The sequence below is a fragment of the Amaranthus tricolor genome, chromosome 1, assembly GCF_026212465.1.
Source record: "Amaranthus tricolor cultivar Red isolate AtriRed21 chromosome 1, ASM2621246v1, whole genome shotgun sequence".
Classification (NCBI taxonomy): domain Eukaryota; kingdom Viridiplantae; phylum Streptophyta; class Magnoliopsida; order Caryophyllales; family Amaranthaceae; genus Amaranthus; species Amaranthus tricolor.
Window position 1 is genome coordinate 1,360,001 of NC_080047.1, and position 27,138 is coordinate 1,387,138.

Below are 27,138 nucleotides of genomic sequence, written 5' to 3' on the forward strand. Positions count from 1 at the left end.
GTGATGGAAGTATAGCAAGACAAGTGGCTAATCTTCTTTGAATTTAGGTGTTTTGAGGTTGACCTTACCATATTGCATTGCACGCTTACTTTACTTTGCATCCAAAAATTGTACCATTGTCCATTATTATTACATATACCTCTCAATCTCATACACATAATTGTCATCATATTTTTAATTTTATCATATATGGATTGGATATCATGGACTCTTTGGGTGTGTAAGTCAAAGATAAACCTCATTGGATAACAAAATTGATATCAAAGTTGGCACACAAATCCATGCGTACTAATTGTCTCGACTTAAGATAACCTAAACTCAATCTAACTTAGTTTTAGTTAAATCTTATCAACATAAAAAAAATCCTAACCAAATTATCGAACTTATCACATAGATAACTAGATATTGGTAATTTAATGTTGTATTGTTTTTTATTTAAAATGTTAGTGATATAAGAAAACTTATTTCTTAAACAATTATCACAATTTACAAGTGATCTACTATAATTATAAGAAGCCAAAAATTTATAAATAAAAATTAACTTCTATATTTTATATTTATCCATCTTTCTATACTATATACTAAAGTCAGCAAGTCGCAATTATGTTTAATTTTTCTCACTAAAAATTATAAAGATAAAAAGACAATTATTCTACAAATCAACAAATAAAGTATTTTTTTTCATTAATATTGAAACAAATTCTTCATGATAATTACAAAACTGTGCTCTAACATATATATATATATATATATATATATATATATATAAAGGGTTGAGATCCAATTAAAAGGGCTGTGAAAATAGAAAGGATAAGAAGGAATAACTACCATTGATTAATTAAGATCTAACGGTTTAAAAAAGTTATTTTAGCAAATGATCTAGTAACATATGTTTATGAAGAAAGTATCACTTATTAATTTAGAAAACATCACAATTTCAAGTAACACATGTTTATACAGAAACTATCACATATTTATTAAGAAAAAATCACAATTTATTTTTTGTTTTGAACCGCGTGTAAGATGGACCATTAATCTAAGATCTGACGTATGAAATTCCTTCATATCCTTCTTATTTTTAAACCTCTTCTTATTAGATTATACACACACACACATATATATATATATATATATATATATATATATATATATATATATATATATATATATATATATATATAGTTTATTTATAAAGATCTAATAGCAATAATTACATTAAGATATTATTTACATCCGCACAAAAGGCTAAACAAGTAACAAATATTAAACAATAATTACTTGGAATTCCAAAGAATAAATGTACAAACTTTTTTATTGCTACTAAAAGTGACATTTCTTCTTGCAATATGTCACTATTAGTAACAAGTTAAAAGAGACAAGGGTGTAGACATTTACAATATACAATACACTAGGAGAAATGTTGGGATGATTTATCCCACATCAACATATTGAACATGGTGTAGATACTTTATAAGTTATTAGAGTCCTTCCCATTGCCATATGGTTTTGGGATAATATATATCTCCTTGACTTATGAAGTTTGTGCACCTCGTGTTTTTCCGTTAATATGCTGGCATTCATAATAAGTCCAACCTAATTTAACAAGAAAGGAATACAAACTAAAAAATAAGGAGAAAATAAAAACACTTAAAAGCTAAATCTTCATCTCCATCTCAGAATTGATGTACAAATAAAAAATTGAAACGACCGAGTTGGATGGCTGAAATCTCATATTCTACAATTTGCAGCTGTCACAAAGGGAGAGAAAATAAATCAGAAGAATTGGATTCAAAAATTGACATCTTGCATTAATTTATGAGTAGTTGTTAAACATACAACACTATCACAAACTTGTTGACACTTAGCTCATTCAAATGGTTGAAATACTATGGTTCATCTACTCTAAGTACATGGGTATAAGAGTGTACTATAATAAGTGATCATGAAAATACGTGCAAGATTGAAATGTTGGCTCCAAGACCCGTCAAGGTCAAGGTCAAGCTTAAAGGATCATCAGAGTGTGCAGCAGTTAAGCTCTAGATAAGGAGCAAAATTTGGTGCTCAAGAAACCAAATAATTGAAATTCGAAAACTTCTTAAAGGTATCACCATATGTTGGCTCATATTGCCCCAGCCACCCGACTATAGGTGTGCATCGGGCCCAAGCTTTCAACGGGACGGGCCTTAAATGGGCTGGACTTTTAAAGGGTCAACTTTAACTATATACGGAGCGGATCCTAAACGAGCTTTTGACGGGCTTTACACTTTTGGAGTTTTGCGGATCCAATGAATATTGATTGAGTAGAGGCCTATAATGAACCTGCAGACATTGATCACAAAGAACCAAATCAAACTTTGTTGAAGAATCGAAGAACGTAAAAGTTGACCTTTACAATTCCATGGAAGATGTAAAAGATGAGGGAGACATTGATGTGGATAATGGAGATATGGAGGACAATAATGTTGTCCCTGAAAATGAATGTTTAGCAAAAATGCTTAGTAGGTGTATTCTAACTTATTAATTAATTGATCCTAACATGCAGACGATGTCCCAAACATTGAGTGAAAATTTGAACAATTAAGATAAATGGGTTGGAGACGATCAGGGCAGGCCATCAAGCCCGACCCATTTAAAGCCCATTTTCTGTTTTGTAAGATCCGGCCTAGTCCGTCTAAAGTAGAGCCCGGCCCGACCAGTATCCGGTCTGTGCAATGGGTATACACCCAACAAATATTTCTCAGTATAATAGTGTATCCGGCCCATTGAACAGGTATACAGCGGACAAATATTTAACTTCATTGTGTATAAGTTAAATAAGTTGGAATAGCAAGCAAGCGCTAGTATCGCCTCAATGTGCAAGGCCCTGAATTATTAGTTTAGTACCACTTACCCCACGTCTAACAATCATTCAAACATCCAGTTTAGGCGTTAAGCAAAAGGATTACTTGTGTACTATATGCTCACACATGTGGTAGAGCCAAAGTGGTTTCTATAAATAGCAGGCCACTGGGGCAGAGGGGGCGATTATCTTATTTTTTAAAAAAAATTTGGAATTTGAGGTGCTTTTTAACACAACAGAGATGGCCGATGACCACGGATAGCTAGGCAACTAGCTTTGATGTCTAGTGTGTCAACACTTCATTCTCAAGATAGAGACTATTTCTAGTAGAGTTCCATTCAATAATCAAATAATCATAATGAAGATGATCCCACATCAAAGAATTTTAAAAAGGTTGACTAACATATATACTTGATGGGCTACTCCTCCTAATACCAATTGGTTTTAGAATGGAACCTCATCGGATTTGTGTGTAGTCAACTCTCATCTTATGCGGGTCTTGTTGTGTACAATCCCAATAACAAATTTATCACACATTTCACAATTTAAATACCATCTTTATATCAAGTTTCAATATTCTAGTGGCTTTTAAGCTTTAACTCCTCATGTAGGTTGATTCAAAAAATGGAAGAACAAAGACAATCTCTGACATTTGTCTTGAAACACAGAATAAATGAAGACAGAAGATCAAAATATGTGTACTCACTGCAGTAAATAAATTGGTTCAGATCAAGAGTCACTCTGCCTTGCTTTGTTGTATCGAAGGAGTTAAAAAGATTGCTGAAATTTCAAAGAAATGTAGTAATCATAGTATTAGAAGAAAACATCATTGTTCTTTGTTTAGTAAGTCATATGGCAATGCATGAAAACTACAAGTGAAAGTAGGTGGCCAGCCCAATTGAATTGGAGAGACTTGCATTCAGAATTACTTACCGAGCAGATTGTAGAAATATGCTCAGTGATATGAAAGCATCCAAACGAAATTTCCCATCTTTCTTTTCATCAAAGCTCTAAAAGAACACTATGTTAGTAGTGAAGATATAAAAATTCATTTATTAAGAAAGAGAAGAGGATGACAAAGCGTAAACGGCTCTTGCTTGGTTATTGTATTAAATGGTGGGAATCATAATGAAATTTTGATGTAATTAGATAGAAAACAACTTGAAAGGTTTATGATACATGTTTATTCTACTCTAATTATTCTTTTTCCTTCAAAAAAATCATTTTCACCAATTGGAAAGGTGGCATTAGGCGGTAATAAAAATTTTGAAGCAAAACACATGTTTAAGAATGCGTTTCATGTCCATGGGAATGACAACATATTTTATGAAAATTTGATCAAAAATTCATTCTCATTACCACCATTTAATACGAATAACTAAACGTCCCGAAAGTTCAAATCAAATCTGCATGGCACAAAGCTTAGGTAAATCTTTTAGTCTGATTCATGTAAATCTCATGTAAGTTAAAGGACCGTGTCACTTCCATGGGTGTTACTAATTTTGGCCCAAAATCGCACATTGATGATGAAGGAGTGCTAATTAAGGAAGCCTAAGGGAGCCCACTAACTAAGAAGTGTATCTTTATTCTAATATACTGGGAAATCAGAAGTGGCTATAGGAGTTTTCAAGCTAGCTTCTCATGATTGGTCATCTCATATGCCCATTTTAAAAAGGCTTTACGTAACTTACACAAAGACAAGAGACTCGTAATTTGATTTTAGCAAGAAACAACTCCGGAAAAAGTAAGTAAAAGGTGGACTACATGTAGGCTTCGGAAGGGGAATGCAGAAAAAGAAAAGAAAAGCGCGCAATGAAGGTCCATGTCCGTAATTCTCAACAACAAAACGAAATAAAAGCATTACCTCACATGCTGTGTAAAAGGCAGGTGAATCAAGTGAGAAACCAAGTTTCACTAGTGCCTGCAAACACAATTCAATCACCTATGAACATTGAACCAAACGTAGTTATCATTTGGACCGATAAAATTCCAAAAGATTGGAAAGCTACCTCATAAACCTCGTCACGGACGAGAAATCCACGGCCCCTGCAATAAGATTTTCAAAAGAAGGCTTTTAGATATGCATCACTACAACTGGACATCTCAACATACAATATAATAATAAGAATCCCAATAAGGCTTCTAAAAATTTTTTGAAAGAGACGAAACGATTAGATAACAATAGAACCCTAAATTATCCAATTTGATCTAATTTATGCATACAACAGATAACCTAAGAATCACAACAAAGAAAACTTGCTAAAAATTAAGGAGAAAGCATAAAACAAAGAAATGGGGACAAATTATCTTCATAAAGTTCTTTTACGAAAGTTTACCCAGACCACTATTGAGGGAACAAAAGTATGATCTACGTTAGACTTTCAAGCTAATAACCGAACAAGTACCAAGCCCAAGAGAAATAACAACTCAAAATACGTGTGTATGCAAAAGGTTCATTCATTCTACAAATACTATCCGATCTACTTTTGACGATATGGACACTCTAAACTTTGAGCTCAAAGACAGCCAAGAACAGCATCCAGTCATTACGATTTATAGTATAAAAACTGCGGACATCATCATGATTGCTTTAGCGGTCGTGACTAGTGACGTCGCAGACATGGCACCTCGCGGTGTTGCAACTCGTTTCGCCGACATCAAAATATGAATAGTTAAGTTAATTTATATCCATTTTATCATAATAGTTCAAGTATTCTAGAGCAATAGACCTTTTGAAATCTCATACACTATAATACGTTAAAACAACTTATAATGATTGTTACATCATGATTTTAAACAATAAGTAACGTAACGGGGTGTTGGGTATTTGTACACTCAAAATCTATAAAACCATTGTTATGCGATGGAATGGCCTCATTTTATTTCCACGTAACGATTACACTTTGAGTAAATTAGTTTATCAAAAAGTACATTTGCAAGATAAAAATGCAAGAATTAATGACCTTTCAAAGTCTGAAAAAGCTTGTTGAACCTGCAAGATATCAAGTTGAAAAAGAACAAAAACCATCAATTCCCATAACAGAACAATAATTTTGTCTCATAACTTCCAATTCATCATAACCCCAGAAACAGGGGCTGAAATGATCTTTTTTCTGCAATTGTTTAGAACAGAACACAAGATATAAAATTGAGTTGGGTACAAAACAAATTCGTGTACAAAAGTTGAGTTTTTTATATTTCAAGGAAACCAATACAAAGTTAAAGCTTTAAAATAGAAAGGTAAAATACCAACCCTTAAAAGAAATTGATTGAGAGCAACAAATTCTGCAATTAGACAAGTTTTATCATATCAGACAATAATTAGTACATAGCCCTTCATGGCAATCATTAAATCAGTGTTACCCAATTCACAAATCCCCTAAAAATTGAAACCGGGTCATTTTGGGGGAATTAGGTAACACTGAATTAATCTGTACAAAATTTTGCTACTTTTTCTGCATATTTTACCAAAATTTAGAACAGTTACCTTCAAAACTCATTGTTCCATTCCTATCAAAATCATACATCCTAAGAAAAATTACCAGAAATGAGAAATTGGTATTTATGAATCAATCGAACATTCAATTTTAATAGAAGCAAAAATAAAATAATGAAAAAAAAAAAGAAAAACCTGATCATTTGCTGAACAACAGAAAGTGGGAGATCAAGGTTTCCAACAGCAAGGGCACTCTGATTACAGTTAAACAAAGGTGTAAATTATGATCAGTTAATTCCATTAAAAAAACTGGAAATTTTATAGGTTAATTAAAAAATGCACAAAACAATGGTATTAGAATTTATGATAACAGGAAGTAATACGTAAGGAGAAAGGAAGAACCTTTAGTTGTGGTGCAGTAATGTTGCCGGTATGAGCTGAGTCAACTCGGTCGAACCACTCCTTCAGAATCGCTGAGTCCATTATACTTTCCCCAAAGCTATTAAACTCAAGAACCCAGAAGAAGAAAAAAGAAATAGCGGAAGATAGGAAATGTTAATTTATTAAGAAATGTTTGACTAACTAAATTCTGCTTCGGATTAGTCGGTTAGGGCCTCCGGCCTCTACGCTTAGGGCCAAGTGGGCAACCAATTTGAGAGGTTCTCTAGATGAGACTTGGAGGGTCGGATTTTGTTGATCAGCTTCAGTTGATTTTGGATGAGATCGTCGAGACGAATAACTCAATCAGTCTAATTATCTTAATATGCGCTCAGTATTTAATCTATTAGGTCATAATTGATACATTTAATGTTAAAATTGAATTTTTTTTATAAGTTATAGATTATAATTAGATTAAAATTGAAATTTTTTATAACAAAAAAGCCTTGAACTCTTGGTCATTTCCAAGAGCATTCATTAAATCAATTGGCAAACATAATTCGAAATCAAAACTTCCAACACCTTTACATCAAAGGTAAGCAAACATTACACCTACAACTTTATTTTCAAGTCCATTAAAAACGAAAACTGTTGAGGAAAGAGTAATATCACTATTATTGATCGATGATTAAAGAGTACAAATACTCTTATATTCCATTAAAACCATCATATATGCATTGAATAAGAGTACTTGTATTGTGCAATGTTTTAACACTATTATTAATAGTTTTTATTGACCATTCATTTGTTTGAAATTCATCCATAGAATGATAGAATTATAACATTTTATTAAACTTCGTTCTGAAATTAAAATTGTGAAAATAGAACTATATTTAAGTAGAAATTGATCAGGTTAATGTCAAATTGATCACTTATAGATCCAAATTGAAAATTTTTATTTTAATTAATGTATTTAAGTTTTATTTTATGTTGAAATTGATATATTTAAGGTCAAAATTGATAAATGCCCAGAAAATGGAAAAAACAAGGGAATGCGTGCGATGTTGTTACATGCGCGAATTGGGCCAACCCAATTTGACGGTCTGATAATGAGACCGTCTCATCAAAATTTTTGTTTTTGTTGATATCGATTTAGCACATGACCAAAATTGTTATTAACATCGAAATCTATTCAACTAATTTTGTGATTGCCTTAAAACAAGAAGCTTAAATTATCATACAAATTTACATAATTATATCTATTATTGGATATGGATTTGAATGAAACTTTATAGTATTATCTTTATTTTGAATATATGTTCTAGTTTGATTAAATTAATTGATCTATATAATAAAAAAAAAATCAAAAAGTGGGACATATTTTATGATTTTAAGAATTGCTAGTTTGCTTCCCATTGACATAGAAGCTTGGATAAAATTTATGATTAGGGTTCAACCTTGTTTAGAGTAGAATGAGTTCAACCTTGTTTAGAGTAGAATGAGTTCGACACAAGCTCTAGTCCTTAGGTATAAAATTCTAGAAAGCTCCTGATATAACTTTAGAAAAACAAATTAGATCATATTGATGTACTTATATATACTTTAAAGTGATATAGCATTTTAAAATGCTTATAGAAATTATTTATGAGAAATTAAAATATTTAATATTATTGTTGTTATCGGCTATTTAAAAATCAGAATTCTTTTATTCTAATTTTTCTTTTTCCTTTAAAAAATTACCTCAAGTTTTAAAGATATGACCGCATATTAAAAAAATTCAAGAAGAAAAGCACATAAATACAAATCTAGTTATATAAATATCAGTCTAAAATCGAACATCATTACAGTAAAAATTACACACATTACTTCTTTGGTATATACTTTTTTATTGTGAACAAATGTAAAATACATTATTTTTCCAAAATTGATGAGATGATTCCTACTCATATTCATGTAAACATAGTTTAATAAAAATACAATTTAAGAGCAAGAAAAGTTCAAAGTTAATCAAGCCATTGGCTAAATGTTCGATCCAAATATTACAATACTATCTCCAAATTTGATATATATATATATATATATATATATATATATATATATATATATATATATATATATATACATATATATATATATATACATATATATATATATATATATATACATATATATATGTATATATATACATATATATATGTACATATATATATATATATATGTACATATATATATATATATATGTATATATATATATATGTACATATATATATATATGTACATATATATATATATGTACATATATATATATATACATATATATATATATATATATATATATACATATATATATGTATATAATATATATATATATATATACATATATATACATATATACACATATATATACATATATACACATATATATACATATATACACATATATGATATATGAAAACATTAAAGCACACAAAATATGGATGATGATTTCTTAAACACAAGTTTTCGTGACTCAAGTGGAAACTTGTCTTTTGCTCCCAAGTAAATAACGCACAGAGGAAAGTATAGTACGTACACATACACATTTACAAATAGATTTAATATCCAAATGTTTTACATTTAGTTTCTAACTACATTTAGTGTTCGTGAGTAGTCCATAGAAGCTTCAATAATAACTTTAATTACCGTGTAAGTTGAGTGAATTGAAAGGGTTTTATGAGAATCAAACTCAAGAATTTTTCTAAAAATAATATTTATTTTCCAGTTAAAATAAAATTTGATTTTGAGCTTTAATAATTTTTGAGCTATTTTACAAGTGCATATACATAAGCATTATAAAATCTCTCTCGAGTATGATTAATAATAATAAAATTAAGAAAAAAAATAAGATATCATGCTAAGACAAAGGAAACATTAGCAAGAGAAACCTAAGTCCAAGTCCGTGTAAGCTGTGACTCGTATTATTTGGTTGCAAATTTTATCAACAATTAATTGTTTAATATGTAACACATAAGAATGATAGTGAAGTTGATTTGTTTAGCAACTACACATAGGTGAGTGTTTAACCCATCTTATACTAATAACTTGAATCCAATCGTGATAATTGAGAAAGAAGCATTCTAGTGCAAAATATAGGAGTAGAAGAGAAGTACAAGCTAACTTTAATGTCATTGCATATCAACATTTCTTTTATCCTTAAACCCAATAACGAATCACTAGTACTAGCTAACTACCGAATTCCGAATTGTACCTTAAGAAAAAGTTTGCAATTTGACCCATCTTACAATGATTGCAAAATAAAATTACCAGAATTCCTTTATTCTTTTTAAATTTGTCCATTTTTGTAATTCCTCTATAAATATTTAGAACAAATTTTTTTTATGATGGAACTAATATGTTTGCACACAATAGAAAATAAGTTAGTACAATAAACTTTTTTGATTACGGAGTAGGTCGAGGGATGAAGACTGAAAAAAATTAGATGAGAATTAAACTCAACACCTTCCAAAAAAATAAACTAGCTTTTCAACTGATTCTATGTATAATAAACCTTGATAAACTTACCCACCCTCCCAAAATGATTTTAGTGAAGTACTATATTATTGTCATTGGACATATGATATCACAATTATGAATATAGGCATGTTGTACATCGCCCTATTGTAAACACCACAAGCGCTATGAATTCGAACCAAGAAGGGCAACTTAAACACCTAACATCGGTTCAAACCTAAGACCAGCCTGCTGGATTCGAACCAGCAACAAAAAAGATTTAAGCAAGGCCAAGGGTCAAACTCAACCAAGCTGTTAAAATCTCTCACTCTTCCATTTGAGTTAAGGCCGGTAATAAACATATATTAAGATTCCTCTCTTTATTTTTATATTTTTTATCATAAAGTTTCCATTGCCTATACTATTTGATCATGAAGTCCGGAGAGAAGAGAAAATTGATCTTTTCGATGGGTCGTAAAAGGTAAGAATCAGATCCCTATCTCAAAAGTGAAAGGAAAAGAATCAAACCAATAAATCAACCCAAATTTTCTCCGTTGCCCACTTCATATCTTGGGATCAAGGCTTCGTTCTTGTTCTCACTAAGTGTTTTCGTTGCATGAAGATTGAAAAGTACAAAAGCTCATGAGCCTGATTACATCTCAATATTCGAATAAATAGCTAGCCAAGAAAAATAAGATTACATAACTTGTTGCTAATCATGACATTGCTAATCTAATTCAAAAGAATTCTTATTACTTGAGGAGCTCTTGGACGTGAATTATTATTAATTTATTATTATTACTAATTAATTGAAGATTTGAAGTGTACTTGAAAAATGCTAAACTTGCAACTTACTAATCAATTAAACCGGCTTGCAGTATTGATTTTTATTATTAATTATTAAGCTTGAATCGAACTATTAAGAGTATATTAAAAAAAATTAGTTGGTAATTTATTAGAGAAATAAATAGCCAAAAAGCCAACATCCGATGAAAAAGCTATCTAAAAACCTTTTAATTTGTCTTAAAAATTAACTTTTCATCTAGATTAAAACTATTTATTGTACCTTTTTTTGGTTCGATCAACTAAACAAGTTAATAAGCCAACTAAAATGTACGGTTATCAAAAAGTCATTTATCTCCCCTTCAAAATTATTCTACCCCTCCTCATATCCCACATGGAATTTCACAGATGCACCATATATCCGAATCGACAAGGCTCCAATCACATATACAACTACAAGCCTTATGGACCAATCTGTAGTTCGCCTTATATAAACTTATTTATCTTCGTTGTAGAAAATCGAACAATTTTTTCTGGAAGAACTCCATTAAAAATCAAAATTAGAAAAATTCAACTATCATTACTGCCACTAGACTACCGCTATTATGTTAGTCATCAAATTTTAAAACAGATCATCGCAAAAATTAAGCATAATTTAAGATGGATACTAAAAAGGTTAGAATTCAAAACGAACACAAAAAATAGCCTCAAGAGTCGCAGATTTACACAAAAGGATAAAATTCAGTTGCGTTAATTATTCATGTGCAAAAACTAAGAAGCTGAAAACCTAAGGCATATAACACTTTTAAGTTGCTTTTGTAAGAGAATTGTCTCTTATTAATACGACCTCAAATACGAAGCTTATATTCTCATAATATATATGAGATTGACTATTTAACCCATGCAGCCATGTATGAGACGTAATCTCTGAATGAAACCGTCTCATATAACAATTTTTGTAATTTTCAAAGGAAAAGATATATCAGCGGATCAATAAATTTGAATAAATAGAGGAAATAATAAATAGTGAAGATCCCATAGTTCATTTATTTTTATTAGTCCAACCCATTATAAAAACTCGCTTTGTTATTACTCGATCAAAGATCTTCAATTATATTTTTATTAGTATTCATACCAAAAGTTTGGATTAATCTTAATAACTTGTAATTACTTGGCGTTTATAAAAGTCAACTTTGTATCAATTTAGTGCCACCATGTGGGTAAAATATTTTAAAAAAAAGTAAGTCTTGTATGAGTGACAATGAGTCCTATCATAAAACCATCTCATTTGAGAATTTGTGTTAAAAAATAATAACCAAAAGCACGAAAAGAGAATTATACCTAAATTAGAACATTACTAAATTGCATCTTAGAAACTCGATCTCTTTCTTCGATCGTTGTAGCAGATTCGGGAACCTCAAAATGCACCAAAATCAAAATCAACCAAAATCCGACATCATCATCCCGGCAGTATGCATTTCCACAAAAATAAACTGCAGCAACTATCTCCAGATTCCTTGCACTACAACGATCGGCTTGGGTTTTGTCAACTAGGTCAAAATCCCTCCTACCAATGAGTAGTAATAAGTTGTATCTAGACTAAATCATACTGCCTCCAATTCACTACTAATGTCCCATTTACTTTATACACTCTATCCATTGCACTTATTTAATCTTTAATATCTTTAATTGTGCATTATTAAAAATTATAGAAAGTTGATATGAATAATCCTTGTATTGAGACGAATCAAACAAGATCCCAAATGACTATATTTTAACTTATAGATTAATAATAAAATACAAATTAAGAATAAGAGATGAATAATGTCTAAAAAGCAAATGGAACGTTAGTGTTGAATTGGAGGGAGTATTTATATTGGTTGGGTAATTAGTATTTCTTGTTTTCAAAGAAATACCGAGTTGTTAAAATGAAGATTCGCCCATTCTTTGCTGTATTTTCATTAGTCAAGTTAAGAGTGTCAAAAAGGATTTGAACCCACAGCTTGTGAATCATTTCCGACCATTTTTTGTATGTTTTTTGTAGCTTCTTACAATTATAAGTTACTTCATAAAAGAAAAAACCGATCAGGGGCGAGAACGATAGCAAAATGATAAAAACTTTGCAAGATTACAGTTTACGCCCAAATTTTCGCAAGATAAGGTTTCAGTTCACATTCGCACTTTGCAGTCGAGTTTTGCTGATTTCATGAGGGCACACCCAAATATTAAGCATTTGCCAAAATAAACCAAGATGAAATTTAAAGGCTATAAAAGATCACATACCACAAAATTACAAGAACAGGCCCCTGACAAGAGTAAAGAGTCCAATTGAGATTCAAGTACACTCCTGCACAAGATGTATTGTATACAAATTAAGAGCGAAAACTCAGGGGCCAAATAATGTGAAAGTATAAAACTAGGCATCAGAAAATTAAACAAAGATGACACAATGGTCCAGACGATTTTGAATTTTTGATTGGTAAGGCAATCGGATTAATTATATGCCCGTTTGAATACACGTCTTACAAGGTTGACTTATCCAACATGAAACCCGGACACTGAGGCGTCTACTAAAAATACCACCCCATCTCTGAAAAAAAAAATAAAAGGTTACTGGGCGGGAGAACTGGAAGTGAAAAGGAACGAAAGATAAAGTAACCGAACCATTTTCCTTTAAAGAGGACAAGAAAAATGAAAATGTCCAATTTCTCTCTCCTTTGCCTCCCTTTCTTTCCTTCCCCCTCCTTTTCGATTCACTATTGTTATAAAAACACATCAATAAAGTAAAGCTCACCAAAGCGCAAGTTTTGATGAGATGAGCCAGTTCCTCTCATAAGCTAATTTCCCGTAAAGAATTCACCCGAGTACATAGCTAGGGTCAACAAAAACACATCAATTAAGTAAACCTCACTAAAGCGCAATTTTTCATGCGATGGGCCACCCTAAAAGTCTCATAAGCTAACTTCCCGTAAAGAATTCATGCGATTACTAGGTTCAAAACCTCTCAAACAAAGCAATAATTTATCCTATTTTGGTTTAAACAAGAAAACACAGCACAGCAAAGGAACAGTTTAAGCACCAACTTTTAAGATTTTTCCTTCCGACAATCATTATGATACATTTTTTGTTCAGGATACAAAACAAACAAGATTAAAAAGCATTGCACATGAACAATCACCCAAGAATTAAACTCCACTCGTACCACAAAAGATCATCACCAAAACCATAAAGATACTATACTATCCCAAAAAGGACATAAAAGATTATCACCAACAATTTTATCAAAAAACAATAATCCACCAAAACTGAGGGAACTAAAAACCCAATCCCAAAATTACAAGGATACTGCCCCAAAAAAGGAATACAAAGATTAATATAATTCGCCAAAATAAAAAATATTCAGAAACTTCATATATCAAAATGAATCTCTGTCTACCCAACAAAAAGCTACAACACCTTGCCTTTTATAAGGTGTGAGGCATTCTAGGGCGCCAAACCAAGGCGTTGGCCTTAAGGTGTATGCTCCCCAAAACCCATGGAAAAAGATAAATCAAAGCTCCAAAACAAAATCTTGAAGACATATAAAAAAAGTGAATATATACTTGGTGAGAGTCGGCATCAAATAGACTTCGCTTGAGACTAAGACCTAAATGTGCTCAAAGGTGATCTGACGCTTGACTTAGGTGTTATAACGCGCTTTGAGGCGCTTGCCTTAAGAATTTTCCTTGACCAATCCTATTAAGGCTCCCACCCTATCGAACGCGCCTTGGCAAGCTTTTTAAAAATGAACATCTTGATCTACTTGCATCAACTGAACAAATGGATTATCTTGGCCATCGCCCATAAAAAATTTCACAACAAGATTAACAAAATTCTAACAAATATCACCAAAAAACTAGAAATCTAGAGCTCATCCAACTTCTAAAGGCCAAAAACGGCTTTAAAAATAAACAAAGGCCAGAATAAGCATTGTTTACCAACATAATTAAGCCAAAAACAGTAGAAGCCATGCACCACATAGCAGGTTTTTGAGGTGTAAAATTGTCAATGTAACATGTTACCTACATAAAAAAACAAGTGTTTCTCTGTGACCTCCCATTAGCATGATGTTCCCTTTTCCCATTCTAATATTATCTAAATCCACAGATATATATGCAGCAATACATCAATTCACATAATTTGAGCTGTGGTTGAACAAATATGCTAATAGGCAAAATTGAAATAAACTGGATATCAAATAAAATATTTCATTTATCATTGGATATTGAACGAATTGGGGATTCTGTACTCTATACAAAAAGAATATTCCCAAGGATGTCAGATAACTATAAGCTAAGATAATGAACTCATTACAGTTTCCAAGGGTAGAAACTCATCTGCAGGTGAGACTATCTACAAAAATGCACAACTTGACAGCACTTCCGCATTGGATAAGAACAAATGATCAAATTATACAGCATCGGCCATAGCAATCCAATTCCTGAAAAAAAAAACACAGGGAAAAAAAACCTTAGTTATATACATAAAATTCTAATGCATGACACTCACCATCTAAGAAATCACAACAGCTCAATCAACCGCATATATCATAACACGAGGAACAACCAGATATAATGGAAACAAAGACCAATTAGAGAATTCAGCAGCTATTTCCAATACATGATAAACAATTCATTCTAAGAATCTGCATTGAACATCTATATCATGAGAACAGCGCACACAAATTCTATATTTATTTTGCAAATTAAAGAAATAAATGGCACAATTTACAACACCCCACAAGAACACACAATACAAAGGAATGAAAAATAAGCAAGTGCCAAATTCAATAATGTTATTGAACTTTGCAAGGAGAACAGACCACATAAGATACTATACAAGTCATGTTTATGGCTACGATGTAGAAATCTGATTTACTTGCAACAACTCACTTAAACATCTCCCTTGAACTGAGAATGGAACAGCCTAGAAATGAAAAACACATAAACTATAAGATATCCCAGGAAGAATGTAACAATATAACTAAATAACTCGACAATCTGGTCCAACACCCAACAACATGCTTAGACAGCTTAGTTATTCACAAGTGTCCATTGATAGTCATCCATAGACTTGTAGGTTAATCCTCAAAGCAAAAAAAAAAGAAAACACTGAGGCAATTTTAACAAAAACATCAACAACCTCATAGCCTTTATCCCAACAATTGGGCAATTTAAACAAAAATTAAAAAGAAAACTTGCTCTGTCTGATATTTAATTAAAGCAGGAGATTATTGATGAAGATGTTAACCTAGCTAAATTAACATTTACCAGAGACAAAAGTTCAGTCACAGAAAAAAATGTTAACACTCATACAACAAGGTTTACTAAAACTAAAACTCCAAAACGCTGCAATCATTCGTCTTTAGAGAAGTTCAACAATGAGGGCATGTCAAGTTTTTCGGAGATGCAAGTGCAGGAGTCATCTTACAAAGAAGAACCAAGCCAAAAAACACAAAGAAAAAAAATTAATATCATGAAAATGAAAGCTACTAAGTTCTAGATACTTTTAGTCCAAAAAGGTATAGCCACTCATAAATCTGTCTTTCTACATGTCAAGACTTTTACGATGCCAACTTCATCGATTCATTCTCAATTATCTTCATGCTTGCAATTTTTTTATTGTCCATATAAAAGAATTTTCAAAACTAACTAACAAAAAAATATAACATACAAACAAGCAACAGGAAATTGGGCTGATTGGTTCACCATAGGAAGAAATGTTTAAATGACTGGATAATGTAGACTAAAGAATATTAGCGACATAAATGATAGTCCTATACCCAAAACATCAGTCAAAAACAGAACAGGCAACAATTAAAATACACGTACCCGAAAGCTGCAAATAAAACTCATATATCATGAGGATTATGTCAAAAAGAGAGCTCAGAAAGTCGCGTTGAATTACTAGGTATCATCAGAAACAATTTGCTAATGATACCATACTCAAAATACCATTTAGTTCATTGAACCGTGGCACCTGAAAACAGGGGAATAACAAAACATCAAGAAAATAATGAGAGCTGAAGCAAAGATATAAAGATGCAATAATTCATAGAAGTACTAGGGATATGATAAGTAAAAGAAATAAAATGCACTGAAATTTAAAAGCCAAAAATCTTCAAAGAGTGTATTTATATGCTACTTTATGTCCACCACTTACCTCTTTGAACCACAATTACAAGGGATCTTTTTCTCCTCTAGTGGAAACTTGTAATTGTATGTGATCTCTTCGCCAGCAGATATATGCCGTTTTGCATAAATGAATATCCTCTTTTGACCCTCAACACTTACAATTTTAGTGTAGCAATTAGGCTGTATCAACAAAGAGGCTTACTATCAGCTAAGTATTCATCAGATATTAAATAACTTCAGTGACTGTTTGTAAAGTTCAATGTCTACCTCACATGAATGGTTTATGAATCTAGCAATGCCACCGCGCTTAGTAGCATCAACCTGCATACATTTTAGAGACATCAAATGAAGATGAATGCATATAGATTCTACCAAACAGGACTGAAAATGATAGCACAGAGAATAAGGTGACAAAATATCTAAGCGTGTGCCATATATGAATGCCAAGTAGAAAAATTTCAAACAAAAGGGTATCCTTCATCATGCGAGGCAAAGCCATGTGGACACGCCAATGAAGATATCAAAATAACATCAAAAACAGTTACCCATAGAACTTTCTCCCATTCTCATGGTAAAAAAAATTTTAAAAAAAAAAAATCTCACCAAGTCATCCACTAGAAACCTGAGGTACCATATATCAAAACTACTGATCATAAAATCAAATGAATGAATTCTCATCTCACTTGTTTATTAAGAAACTTCATTGGAAGTATATAAATATGTGCACAGCTCAGCACCCAAATGCTCTAATATGGTGATGACAAACGAAAAGATAAAAGTTTACTGTGTAACTGTCCAAAAGAGATTTAACGATGTTGCATATCGCATGAGATTAAATCTGATTCATCATAACAAATGTTGGTTCCACAATAAAAGATTTTTCAGTCTAGTGAAGATGATGAGGAGTAGGCGGAGCACCCAGAACTTCAAATAGTATAGAGGATTAAATTAAATTAATATCGGGTTAAAAACAAATAAGTACACAAATTCGCACAAAAGAAGAGTCTTTGAGATTGTAAGTCCAAAATCAATACCCAGTAGCAGCAAAAGATGAAGGTCAATAATAAATATTTTTGAATAATATCCAGAAGGGCCCATTATGCATCAGGACAGAGTAAACAAAAAATGATCAAGGATTCCGGTCAATTAACAGACACCGATAAGGAATGAAATATATATTCTCAGTTTACACAAATAAAGGTTAGAAAATCGAAGTACAATATCAATTTCGGGAAATAAGAATTAAATGTGCAAATCAACCAATTTGAAAGGTCTAAAATGCAGTTGAGATATGAGCATACACAATTCTGAAAGGCAATGAAGCAACTAAATCGTTTAGGTTTGAGAAACTGAATTCATAGAGAAATTATCTACTCACCACGCAACCATCATCGAGTCTAAAAAGATAGCTGCTGCCAATACCCATCTTCTCATACTGGATTTCCCTAATATCAGATATCTGCAAAAAAAAACCCAACACCTTTAGTTTCTTGTTTGCGCTAAAAAGAATTGACGTAAACACCATATACAGAAAAGGCATGTTTTTCTTGCTTCCAAATCTACTCTTGACTGAAATTTTCCAGTAATCGAGGAACAGAAGTTATGAAAGTACAATAAATGCAATGAATTAGAAGTAGCAATAAAGCAGAGAAAAGATGGCATATACCCGTGGACGAATTAGTTCCCCAACATATTCAATGACAAAATCATCCGCTTCAATTGGTTCCAATGCAACAAGACCCCAGTCATGAATCTTACTCCTCTGAAAACGTAGGCGCTTCTTCCTGGCCTGCAATAGATCTTGCATAAATAACCAAATCAAAGCACATGCACAAGACAATATAAAGAGGTTAAAATTACCTTTAATTGAGAGGTCTTCAACAGCTCAGCACCATCTGCTGCAGCAAGTAGGTTCCGCATTTTAACCCTGTTAGTCCTAGCAGTGATTCCCTTAACATTGGAGAGATGTGAGCCACTACTATCTGAAGTAGAACGCTGCATAGTAGTTAATTTAATTCCCCTAACACGAGCTCTTTCTGCAGGTCTTGCATGTAAGGACCATTTATGCCATTTCCATCCATCAATTGAAGATCGAGCACATCCAACAGATACGGGACAGGAGCTTGACACCCTGGAATTGCTCAACTTGGCGATTTTTTCTGTCTTTTTGGATGTTGTTTTCTTGGCATCAACACCTGTAAGCTTTGGAATCTTCACCGGAAGTGATGGTGATTCATCTACCAAATGTTTTCGCTTAAGCTTCGACACTGCAGATGCTAATAAATAGAAAAAACTTTTAATCTTAAGAGCATATTAAAGCGATGTTTAGATCATAACACCAAGAAATTGAAATTTATGCACAAGTAATTTCATAGGTGGATTTATATTCAACATCTATGAATAGAACAATCAATGCCGCAAAGAATACATTGAGTTTACTGCCTATGATTGTCCGTATTCATTTCCAATGAGTTCGCTCCATTTTCTTTTTATGTGAGTATTTTACTAAGATTTGCTTTTTTGAAACGGATATTTAACTTCTTCTGGGAATCAATGCATTTGAGTTTCATTTCATAATGTAGTTCATGGGAATTGCCAAAATTTGTTTGGTTGGTATCAAGGCATTGAGATAAGATAGGAAGATGGAATAACCAAGTGAGAGTCAGGTGAGCAACTTCCTTCAATTTGTGGGTATTCACAATTCCCATAAAATTCCAATACCAACATTTTGTGAAATAGTTGTTAACTAAAGTAAGAGGTAAAACTTACAGTTCATGGGAATTCCCAATACCAACAAGATTTTATGTCGGCCAAATGAGCTTTAAGACCCAAACTCACAGGGAGCGGAGGGAGTTAAACAAATACAATTACACAACAAAGTAGTGTATGGGGCTGCAGTAGTAGATGCCAAATTGCCAATATATAAGAAATGGAACTCAAAAAAAATGCCATCTACAGTAACTTTTATGTTCAGCCACTATTTTCGCTTCATCATAAAAATCAAAGAAATGTTTACTTCTAGATCTATACCACACTCATAACCTTTCTTATTTCAATAACCACTTTCCAAGATCAACACCAAAATTATCACGTAGGAAAAGGAAAAAAATTATACACTAAACTGCTGGGTAAAGTTGCCTCTGAGCGATCACCCCTTTGAAAATAATAAAGATGCACATATAACTACAGAATTGCCCATTTCAGATCTTCCTGGTTGACCCTATCATCTTACTGCTCATGTCACCAACCCACAAAGAAAGGCAAATAAATCTGAAAGATATAGTGATTGCTTACAAATATGAGAAGATAAACCAATAAGACTCACATTTCTTCATTTCTTGGAAGCGATCAGCAGCATGTTCATACTTCCTGGAAATGCTAAGATTGGTGCAGCTGCTAAGCTCCTCATAATCATTAGAATCTGCCTCCAAGCTAAGAACCCCTTCCAACCCACAATTTGGACCAGCAACAGCAACAGTGCCTGAAGAGGAATAGGTCAGTGATGCATCAAATGTGGATGCTAGAGTCTACACAGCAACATTGTACAAAATCATAACATACTCTGAGGAGTCGCATCTTTTCGCAGCTTTTGACAATTTGATGACCTGATTGATTGACGATCTTTGGCCAAATTTCTTTTACCGGCTCTTACTTTAAAAGTTACAGGAGATGATCCTGTTTCCTTATGAAAAAATTCTTTCGCCTTCGGCTTTTCATTTTCAATGCCTGAAGCTCTTGAGCCAGATTTGTTTTCAGAACTCTTTGGTTTCCCGATTTTCTTCAATTGAAGATGGAATTTAAAATCACGTAACAGAGCAGAGCTTGGTTCAGCTCCTGAATTATTTTGCACTTTCTTTCTCCGTGAATATGTAATCTCTTCAACAACTGGAACTTCAGATGGCCCTGAGTTGTGACAACTCTTTGATCTTTCTGTATGAAAGTCGAGCTCAGGCTGAATAGGAGTAAACTTAAGTGAATCTTCACTCTTGGTAATGACTTCCTCCTGCAGGATATGCGAAAGAGAACTTCAGGCAACTACCTAAATAATTTCAAAGAAACAGTAAATAAACTACAGAAAAGAGAAGAATTAAAAAGTAGTACCTGAACAGGATTAAGACTCTTCAGTAACAGATACAAATCATCATAAAAGCTGGATAACCATTCTCTCAACACATCACGATGCAACTTTAGCCGGCACGACGCCAGTGCCATATGCTTCTTTTGCTTAGGAATGGCCTCACCTATACCTAACTGTCCGAAATTGGCAATGCTTGATGAAACGACATTTTCAATTTTACTCCCCGATCCAGGCAAAGGAGGATCATTAGTAAATTTATCATTAACTACATTAGATGTAGGCATACCCAATCTCTTAAAAGCATTTCCTACAAAGTCAGATAAATCAATGTCACATGCTGAATCAGCTAACTGACGAGACTTTATTGCCTCAATCGAGATTTTCAATTGATCTCGCAAGCACAAGTCTTGAGCACATGGTTCATGAGCCAAATCAGTAAACCCAGGGGGCGGTGGATCATCAGCAACATATTCATCAATTACATTGGTCGCAGGTACCCTCACTTTCCTAAAGCCAATTTCAATAAAATCAAGTAAAGAGTGCTTGTGAGGAGACACGGCAGGCTGCCGTGAGTATTTGGTCTCTTGGAAAGGAATCTGAGAATCATCAACACAGATGTGATCAGAGTCTAGCCCCTGGATCATCTCCAAAGCATTATTATGTTCACCATCATTGTCATTGGACAATTTACAGGATTTTTCTACTTCAACCTAGAAGAAAAGATTCTTGTCAGAAAACTGATGACCTTATGGCATACCTTTTTTAAGGGGCATTGTGAAATATTTTTCATTGATTTTGACAGTGTAATTACCTCATTTTGTACATTAATCTTTGAACACTTGACTATACTAATCACTTCTTTTTCAACAGTAGTCATCAAGTAGTCAACCATGGAAGTCTTTGCAAACATGTGAAGTTCCTCTTCTACCCTTGCAACTATACCTTCCCTATCTCCATTATGATGATGAGTACTAGGGTTGGATATCAGATCATCACTAGATTGCATATTAGATATCATAGACGAATTACATGGAAGAGAATCTTGCACAATAGAATGAAATCCAGGAGGACAATCAAGATCATCAGCAGGTTCCTCAAATTTTCCCTGTAGACCACAGATGATGCTAATATTAAAACCATATTTTGAAGCAAGGATACAAATGTGAACAAACAAACTTACGATTACAGTATTGATTTTTGCAGCCTTTGGGGAACCAAAAGATTTTTTGCTCAAAGCAGCTGCTTCTTCATTACGGTTGAGTGATGAACGTGTTCTTTTCCTCCAAGTGCGCGCACAATTTGCTACAGGTCCATAAAAGACAGAACGCCACAAAACCTTCATACAGTGATCAAAGATTACTTGGCAGATTGCTTTATTGACCTCCCGAAAGTTCTCAATACTTCCAATACATTTCGCGTTCTGGATAGTGCAACTCTCCTTGAGCATTTCTTTGGCAGAATATCCTGAAGTCGAGACATCATCATTACTGGAACCTATTACAGAAAGAGAAGCACGACTATTCCTTTCCCCAGCAATGGCTTTAGACTGACAAAGGTAAAGTTCCACAATCATAAATAACAAAATAAATAAACGAAAAAAAACAAAATATACATACAGCACAAACAAATATATAGGTCTCAAGTATCTCACAAATCATGAACATACCCTTTCAAAATCAAGGGAGGAAATTCTAATATCCTCAGCACCATGCACATTCTTTATTTGTTTCTGAGTCTTCTTCAAAGCAGCAAAATCTAGTATGACATTGCCAATGATCTCATCTAAAATCAACCGACGTGCTGCTTTCATGATACCATCATGCAATTGGGACCCAGTTTTATCAGATAATATGGATATAAGCTGAGACGAGTTGCCAATATTATCTTCTGCTGATGCAATTACAGTAGAACTCTCTTTATGCCAAACATTGACCAAAGACAATAGAGTGAACGGACTGCAAATACTATTCATATGATGTATCTGTACAGCAATCGCAATGCACATAAATCAGAAGCATGAAGAAAAAACTCAAAATAATTGAATTAAACTAAGAACAGTGTCCACTAATATATTAGAAAGTAATACCGTCCATCACAATTCATATTGCAATTATTCAACATAGATGCTACATACACAGTAGACTCAAAAACCAAAAAATGGACAACTTTTCCCTAGAATTACGAAGAGAAAATGTGACATTGAAATTGGATGATAACTTTTCCCACAAGAATCACCGCCCATTTTAGCCCCAGGCTATGCTGCACTACTACACCACCATTAACTCGTCAGCCATCACCACCAGAAACAATAAAAATCTTCCACCAATTTAATTTCCGAACACAACCAATCATATAAAACAGCAATAAACCGAGAGTTCAACATGAAACCAATATATATGAAGAAGAATTTAAAAATAAAAAACCCAAATTCCAAATTTTACAAATTGACCCACATTAAACAATCAACACATCCGCAAGAAACAAAACATTTAGGAATAACTAAATTTAAGCTGAAATGGGAAATAAGTTAGAAGGGCAAGTTCACTAAGTTTTTTGAACCATATTTGCTGTTTGGTATGGCTGTATGAGTTTAAATGAAAAGAAAACACCAAAAGAAGTATTCATAGCAACTTAAAAAACAGATGAATTATATTCAATTATTACACATGATCATTGATATACAAGTACACTCTTGACTCTTAATTTAGGAAGGGAAAATCACAGGACCCAATGGAGGTGGAGTCTTATTGAAGACGGTTTAAATACAAGAGCTTAAAAACGATGAAACTCATCTTACACCGATAATGATTCCCTACCTCTCCGCTTTATGAATATCTCGGTTCATTCCAACCTTGGTTGAGTTGGTTCCCACTTCCCACCAACTGATCATTAATCAGTAACAAAAACGATACAGGGAAAACCCCTTCTGAATCATACATGATTCTTGAACGTATAAATAACCAGAAAGATGCCAATCTATAGTTCTTGGGAGAAACTGCCCATAAAGATGCCAATCTATGATTGGGAAAAACTACCAGATCTAAACAGTTCGTTCAATTCACCCACAAAAAAGCAATTATGTTGAACCATTACACAGAGATGTGAAGGCAAGAGATGATATAAGATTGCTTAGGGTGAAAGTCATTAGATAAATGTCAATCAACATTATTTCATCTGATTCTATTATTTTTTTGAATTTTCAAAATTAAATTTTTTTTTTTTGAAAAAGGGGCAACTATATCAATGCCAAGTTCTGTAATTAACTTGTTGAATTAATTTCAATATATAAGGATTTCCTATTATAACAAGTTGTTCAAAAGGATCTCATGTTCTTCAATCAAATATTCGACTCTTTCCCGGATACTAGGGTTCAAATACACATGGATTCGCTGTTTACTTACTCGCTTCATAAACACTACTTTTCTCGAAGCCTCTCGTTCATATCTCTCATCAAAAAGTGTTATTCAGACTCCACGCTAACCCGAGCAAACATTCAAACACCTACATTCATTCGTGAAGGCACTCCCACTGTTAATCTGGAAAACTTCCATATACAAGGAAATAATTTAGTTTCAAAGCAAAAGATTGTACTTCTCGAACAAGAAGTTGAAAAAATTCTAAAGCATCTTTGGGGTTAGTTATTTGTTCCCCCAATGATCGTAGTAGCAACGACAACAAGGAACCACAAATGTTAACTTATACCAACAAAAAAATCTCCATTTACACAGCAATACAGCATACTGCAATGTTAGACTTCTTACCATGACAGAACTCTGTAGATAACCATATTGGTGCCAGTAGTAAAGTTCTGAAATAGAGTGTGGCCCTGATGCCCCCCCGTAACCATCAAGGTATAGCCAGCATCTTTCTTCCCATGAAAAAGGCTAGAAAACAGATTAATATATTAAACAGGATGCATAATCATGACATAAAATTCAAGGGAGAAGTTCTAAAGAGCTTGCGTCATAATTGAAAATCAAGCAGTAAAATATGCAATGGCCATGCCATACCTGCTGCTGAATCACAATGGACCCCGGTGCTGATTTTGATTCTGATATTATAACATCAGAATTATAACAAGTATGTTGGGCATGAGTCTGTTGATCATAACTTGTAATAACTGAACTAGATACAGTATTGGTAACTTGTCCAGTTACAGCATGGCTGTTTGTAGTCGTGAAAATGCCAGAAGAAGCTCTATCAAGATACATAAATCCTGTGGCGACATGTTCAGGATACCGTTTGAAGAGCAGCAGTTTCACAGGATTCAGTAATGAACCATCCATAACAGGATAAACAGGAAGCTCATCTGGCAGAAAACCCGTTGACAATCCTTCAAACAACTGCTGCTCCATATAAGGCCCACATAGCTGACGCAATTCATTATAATACATCCATCCTGATACACAACCCGGTAAGTCATACCCATTACAACTTTCACTGGGGTAAGAAATTCCGGCAGCGCCAGAAGCATGAGAAGCAGCATCTGGGTTACCATTCACCTGGCAACTCCTCTCTAAGCTCGAACACAATGACATTTGACCTTTAGAATCACAATAAGAAGACAACCTACAAAACAACACGTTGAAGTCTTAAGTAAAAAAAACTTCACACGTACTAGCCAAATCCATATCCATATTGAATAAAAAGCAATATCAAGAAAAACAATTAATCAACTTTTCCATTGACAATTCACCAATCAACTCAACCAACCAACAAGATCTAAGTTTGCAAACTTGATAAACAACTTGGGTCACATTAAGGCTTACACATAAGTCACGTACTATCTTCACTTGCACAGTAATGGATACTTCTTATTCTTCATGTATAAGAAATGAAATTAGTCCGGTGGGATCTTGTCATATTTTCATAATCTTAACTTGTAATTTTCAATCCAGTACCAGTCTACTAAAGATATTGAGGGTCAAAATAGTGCATCGGATACAGTGTACCAACTATTTTGTACTACATAAAATTTAACAATTGCAACCTCATAAATCAATTGTAATGAACCAATCTTTCAGTCACTAAAATTTTATATAAATAAAGGATTGCCTTGCGTTTAGGTTTCTCTTTCCTTTAGTTTGAGTAATGAAAATTCCTTCATTTTTCAAACACTATACTTTACATCCTAATATAATACATTTTAGTCACTTTTTAAGCTTACATGTATCAAAAATTCAATTTTTCCCAACTTTATAAGAAATCAATTATAAACATAAATTGAATAAAATGACAATTATAACGAATTATATGAATACAATTAAAGAAAAAGACGAAGCTAAATTAAAAAAAAAAGGAACTAAATAAATACCACGAAGATGATGATGCTACACCACAATTGCCGTGTAAATCTGGTGTAAAATCGTCGAATACATCCGAAGCTGAAACTTTTAGCCTTTTACAAGGAGATAATAAATCTGATTCTCGTTTTCGTTGGAACTTCGTCGAATCCAATAAACATGGAGACGATACCATTATCTATAGAACAATAACCAAATAACAAACAAATATCAGAGATTCATCATCAACTATCGATTAAAAGTTCATCGGAAAGGATGGATTTTAATGAAGAGCTGAAATAGACTGAGATGCGATGATGAAAACCCTAGATATGTATGAGAGAGAGAGAGAGAGAGAGAAAGATTAATAGGGGGGGAGGGACTAGGGAGAATTAAAAAAGAGAGGGTATTCTTGGTCGTCGCCGTCGGTAGGTTAGAGTTTTACGTCTTTATATCTTTACCAAAAATCCTATAGATAGATTTCGACCAAGCCGCTTTTTTTTATTTTATTATGTAGTTAATTTATTTGGCTTTTTCACGTAATAGATAAATATTTTTGAAATATTTCACATACTAATTTTAAAATATTAGGTTTTTCACGTGATAATTAAAATCTTTTTTAAATCTATGCGTTAATTCTGAAGTTTATCAAAAATGTTTGAAAACGTTAATTACAAAGC

General features: G+C 32.9%; 2 protein-coding genes across 6 annotated transcripts; both read right to left on the reverse strand.

The window, feature by feature from the left end:
- Positions 1-1,254: 1,254 nt before the first annotated feature.
- LOC130797627 (uncharacterized) lies at positions 1,255-6,999 on the reverse strand. 2 transcript variants are annotated; one of them, XM_057660309.1, is made up of 11 exons: positions 6,678-6,836; positions 6,471-6,529; positions 6,327-6,367; positions 6,093-6,124; positions 5,803-5,831; positions 4,849-4,885; positions 4,704-4,760; positions 3,773-3,849; positions 3,546-3,619; positions 2,263-2,319; positions 1,255-1,748 (listed from the first exon to the last, which is right to left on the reverse strand). In XM_057660309.1, exons 1-10 carry the CDS (start codon positions 6,756-6,758, stop codon positions 2,309-2,311), a joined length of 498 nt encoding a protein of 165 aa, XP_057516292.1. In that variant the 5' UTR covers positions 6,759-6,836; the 3' UTR covers positions 1,255-1,748; positions 2,263-2,308. The 2 variants fall into 2 exon arrangements, with proteins under 2 accessions (XP_057516292.1, XP_057516282.1); XM_057660299.1 differs by lacking the exon at positions 2,263-2,319 and having other exon boundaries at positions 6,678-6,999.
- Positions 7,000-13,208: 6,209 nt separating this feature from the next.
- On the reverse strand, positions 13,209-26,879 carry LOC130797640 (histone-lysine N-methyltransferase ATXR7). 4 transcript variants are annotated; one of them, XM_057660320.1, is made up of 17 exons: positions 26,491-26,867; positions 25,187-25,745; positions 24,938-25,060; positions 22,843-23,157; positions 22,357-22,722; positions 21,988-22,281; positions 21,200-21,886; positions 20,660-21,101; positions 20,424-20,579; positions 18,959-19,374; positions 18,765-18,887; positions 18,477-18,557; positions 17,366-17,419; positions 17,127-17,278; positions 16,796-16,943; positions 15,279-15,405; positions 13,209-13,272 (listed from the first exon to the last, which is right to left on the reverse strand). In XM_057660320.1, the coding sequence occupies exons 1-15, from the start codon at positions 26,652-26,654 to the stop codon at positions 16,922-16,924; spliced, it is 3,954 nt and encodes a 1,317-aa protein (XP_057516303.1). In that variant the 5' UTR covers positions 26,655-26,867; the 3' UTR covers positions 13,209-13,272; positions 15,279-15,405; positions 16,796-16,921. The 4 variants fall into 4 exon arrangements, with proteins under 4 accessions (XP_057516303.1, XP_057516323.1, XP_057516314.1 ...); XM_057660340.1 differs by having other exon boundaries at positions 14,528-15,405; XM_057660331.1 differs by having other exon boundaries at positions 13,209-15,405; positions 26,491-26,879.
- Between the last annotated feature and the right edge of the window lie 259 nt (positions 26,880-27,138).

What these genes read in the sequence shown, in the direction of transcription:
- LOC130797627 (XM_057660299.1), bottom strand. Translation starts at nt 6,758, where the DNA reads ATGGACTCAGCGATTCTGAAGGAGTGGTTCGACCGAGTTGACTCAGCT. An exon ending in GTTGTTCAGCAAATGATCAG is followed by an intron (nt 6,368 to 6,470) that starts GTTTTTCTTTTT and finishes AATTTTTCTTAG; the next exon opens with GATGTATGATTTTGATAGGA. An exon ending in GCTTTTTCAGACTTTGAAAG is followed by an intron (nt 4,886 to 5,802) that starts GTCATTAATTCT and finishes ATCTTATTGCAG; the next exon opens with GGGCCGTGGATTTCTCGTCC.
- LOC130797640 (XM_057660331.1), bottom strand. Translation starts at nt 26,654, where the DNA reads ATGGTATCGTCTCCATGTTTATTGGATTCGACGAAGTTCCAACGAAAA. An exon ending in CAAAAATCAATACTGTAATC is followed by an intron (nt 22,282 to 22,356) that starts GTAAGTTTGTTT and finishes TGTGGTCTACAG; the next exon opens with GGAAAATTTGAGGAACCTGC. An exon ending in TCATAAACCATTCATGTGAG is followed by an intron (nt 17,279 to 17,365) that starts GTAGACATTGAA and finishes TTGTTGATACAG; the next exon opens with CCTAATTGCTACACTAAAAT.